Source organism: Lentinus tigrinus, assembly GCF_003813185.1.
Source record: "Lentinus tigrinus ALCF2SS1-7 unplaced genomic scaffold L226scaffold_18, whole genome shotgun sequence".
NCBI classification, from domain to species: domain Eukaryota; kingdom Fungi; phylum Basidiomycota; class Agaricomycetes; order Polyporales; family Polyporaceae; genus Lentinus; species Lentinus tigrinus.
This window is the reverse complement of record NW_027137927.1, coordinates 501,667-505,131: the sequence shown is the minus strand read 5'-3', so window position 1 is coordinate 505,131 and position 3,465 is coordinate 501,667. Positions and strand designations below refer to the sequence as shown.

The following is a 3,465-nucleotide window of genomic DNA, read 5'->3' as shown; positions in this document are numbered from 1 at the left end:
GGAGGCGGTGGTACGCGTGCAGCGGCGTGCACTACCCATCATCTCCTCTCCACTTAAATCTGGACCGTCCTCGGTCCAAATCCGCGCAGATACGAACGGGACGAGAGGCGACGTGGGAGCGGGAGATGGGCGAATAGTCGTAGATGGCCGGCGCAATACCGAGGATGTGATGTGGTGCGTGGAGGACCTGGCTATGGCGGACGTCGATAGCAGAAGCACCGGCAGCGGAAAGGGCAACAGAGGCAAGGGTAAGGGAATATGTCGAGGAGGAGGCTTGGGCCGGGGACGCAGCTTTGACGCAAAGAAACCAAAGAACGGGAAGGTAGCGACCATTTGGTATTGAAGGGAGCGACTGTATTGAGTATAACGATGATGCCGGAGTTGCAAACCGCATGTAAGATGACTGGGGTGCGATGCGAATGGGCTAGGGTCTTGGATGGGTGCGAGCGAGTAGCAGCGGAGGGTAGCGATCGCGACGATGGGGATGGTGCTAGTACTGCAAGCAAGGCATGCAGGATGCGATGCGAGCGGTCGAGGTGAGGGCAAAGGGATACAAGGATCCCCTCTTGTCGCTGCGATGATTCCGAGACAGCCAGGTGAATCGAAAGGCAAAGATCGTGTGGTCGAACCGGCGGTACGTCTGTCCTCGCGCTCGTCCTCTCCACTTGAACCCGAAGCCTCTACTGATCGTCCAACTCGTGTGCGTCCTCGTCGTCGTGTGCGCGCGTGTGTTCTTCGTCCAAATCCACCTAAAACTCCTCGTCGTCGACGGAAGAAGCCGGAGCCTCCATTTCGCGAACTCGCCCGGTAGCGATGTCGATGCGATTGCCGTAAAGTTCGAGCCAAGGACGGTCGACGTGGTTGCATGCAAGGCAGGTAAGACGTCGGAAGGCTGTGACGGGTGTGAGAGCGCATGCGCCGCCGGTGATCTCCAAGGTAGAGGGGAGGGTGTGAGGTGTGAGCAATGTCTTCGAGCGAGACTTGCTGCGGGACCTCTGGAGGATGCGTACGGAGCTCCACATCGTGTGGGTCTTGAATGGCGAGCGCACCTGGCGGCGGATCTTGCGAGGCTTGAGTGAAGCTGGCCGGCATCGAAACAAAGAAGGCTTCGACGGGTTTGCGCGGTGTGGTGTCGGCTGGGTCGTCGCAGGTTGTAGGAAGGGTGGGGTCGGCGGAATCCTCTTGCGCACGGACAGGCTCCGGTCCGGAGTACGAGTCGTTCAGAGGTAGAAGGGCGCGCAACTGGTGCTCGTTCATGCTCTGACGAGGGGCGGATGCAGGATCGAACGGGGGAGGATGACGTGCGGAGCTCGTACACGGACGAACAATGAAGGGATCCTGGGCATGAGCCTGGTGCACGGGGTGGGCAGGGAGAACCGGGTCGGATGGCACCTCCTGGGTCGCGGGGGCATGAGTGACGGGAGTGGGAGCGGACACTGACGGCACCTGCAGGCGCGGCTGCTCAGTGCGGGCTTCTGAAACGGACGGGTCAGCGACAGGAGGAGACGAGTCTGTGAAGCGTACAGCCCTTCTCTGTGCTCGATCAGCTCGCGCTCGCGACTGCTCCGCTGCCTCTTGCATGACGCGCTGCTGTTGCGCTCGTTGCCGCTCCAATGCATATAGCTCGCGACGCAAGCTGTCGATCCGCTGGTCTTCGTCGAAGGTCGAGATGAGGTCGCTGGACGAGCTGGCTGCCTGGGGACGGGGCTCGCTAGGAACGAAGTACGAGGGTGCCCGGGTCGACGTGCCAGGAGCAACAGGATGGGATACCGGCGAGAAGAAAAGAAGCGGTGCCGCCTGCGTCGTCGAGCGCGCCTCCGGATGTTGCTTGTAGTATTCCTGAACTCGATCGCGAAGCGTGACGCCGGGGACGGTGGAGGGGACATAGCTGCCGTTCGCAAGGACAACTTCTAACCGTTCATTCCGCGCGACAAGTCCGGCTCGTATGTCTGCTTCGACTTGAATGCAACGGCGGATCGTGTGCGTCAGATCTCCGCAATAGAAGCACGTCCGGGGCGCAGGCTGCGTGATGTTCTGCGAGGTGGGCACATGCGAAGGGAGCTGTTGGACAGTGGGACCAAGAGCGACGGGACGCGGGGACGCGGCGGCGAGCTGTGCATGCTGAAACTGAGCGAAGGCGGAAGCCATGGCTTTGAGAGCCTCTGTTACTTCGGCGAGCTCGGATTTGATGGGGGACGGCGTGGCGGTAGATGTAGGAGACAGGGACGGGAGTGCTGGGGACGCGAAGTGGTGATGCATGAAGGACGAAGGGACTGTCGCCTCGAGGATATGACGGACGGCCTCGGTGACCTGAGCGATAGAATACTGCTGGCGAGGGGCGAGGACCTCCGGGTGTGTGATCCTCAGACGTTCGAGCACCTGCGCTCGAAGGTCGTCCTGCAGGCCCTGTACAAAGCAATAATCACGATCGTCTTCGCGGAGATAGCCACCGCTCACCAAGAAGGTTGCGATGTCGCGGAACTTGCGCGAGTACTCCTGGAACTCCTTGATGGAACGGACGCCATTCCTCGCTGTCATTGCGATGAGCCTGTCGAGGTCGCGGAGGGTGAAGAGCAGCTTGCCGCCGTCGCCGATGTAATCTGCAAGTACTGCGTTCTTGAAGTCCTTCCAGGTCTTATCGGCGTCCGTGAACTCCAGGTAGGATCGCCAGATGTTCTTCTCGGTGTCCGGTGCGTAGCGGACCGCGTGGTCCTTCTTCTCTCGAGGACTATCTACTCCGGCTTGCTCGAAACAGTACTCGAGGTCCTCGAAGAAGCCGATGATCGAGCGGACGTCCGAGTTCGGGTTGAAGGAGGGTGCACCTGCGCTGCCGCGAGGTGGCATCCGGAATGGCGCGGGCTGTGCCATCGGGGAACAAAAGCGGAAATTGAGGCCACTGTTTGAAAGGATCGTCGAAGTTGTCAGGGAAAAGGGAGAGGGTGGATGAGCGAGAGTTGGATCTATGGGGAGAAAGGGATCGTGAACGAGGGACGAGGGACGTGGATGGCGTATGGAAAAGCTCGCGGGCTGCGGCTACGTTGTCTGCGTCCGAGTCTTCGTCGGCGAAACGACTGTGTGCGGCGAGAGGAGAAGGGACGTTGTCGAAGAGGTCGGTAGAGTCGTCCGGGTCGGGTACTGCGTTATTGAACGCTGAGCGGAAGTCTTCGCGCTCTAGATCGCGCTGTTGTGAGCCGCGTGTGGAACGAGACGTGGTGTGCGGTTGAGGATGGCTCCAATCGACCGGACGCAGGGGGAAGGTCTCGGACGACGAGCTGGTGACAGAAGAGACAGTGAGTGAGGAGGGGGTAGATGATATGGGACTCGCCAGGTGTATCGGCTCAGATACTGGACCCTCGCGGTGGGCTCCAAAATGATGGACCTACACTCGCCGTGAGTGAGATCCGAAGGTGCGATGGTCCGTCCGGGCGTGCACGAGGGGAGTCGGGTAAGTGAGAGAGGGAGAGA

At 60.4% G+C, this 3,465-nt stretch overlaps 1 protein-coding gene across 1 annotated transcript; it reads right to left on the bottom strand.

The window, feature by feature from the left end:
* Positions 1 to 1,824: 1,824 nt before the first annotated feature.
* L226DRAFT_445784 (uncharacterized protein) lies at positions 1,825 to 2,844 on the bottom strand (the record flags this gene model as incomplete). The annotated part of the gene is made up of 1 exon (XM_067674884.1): positions 1,825 to 2,844. A coding segment is annotated over one exon (1,020 nt), but the record flags the coding sequence as incomplete, so codon positions are not given.
* Between the last annotated feature and the right edge of the window lie 621 nt (positions 2,845 to 3,465).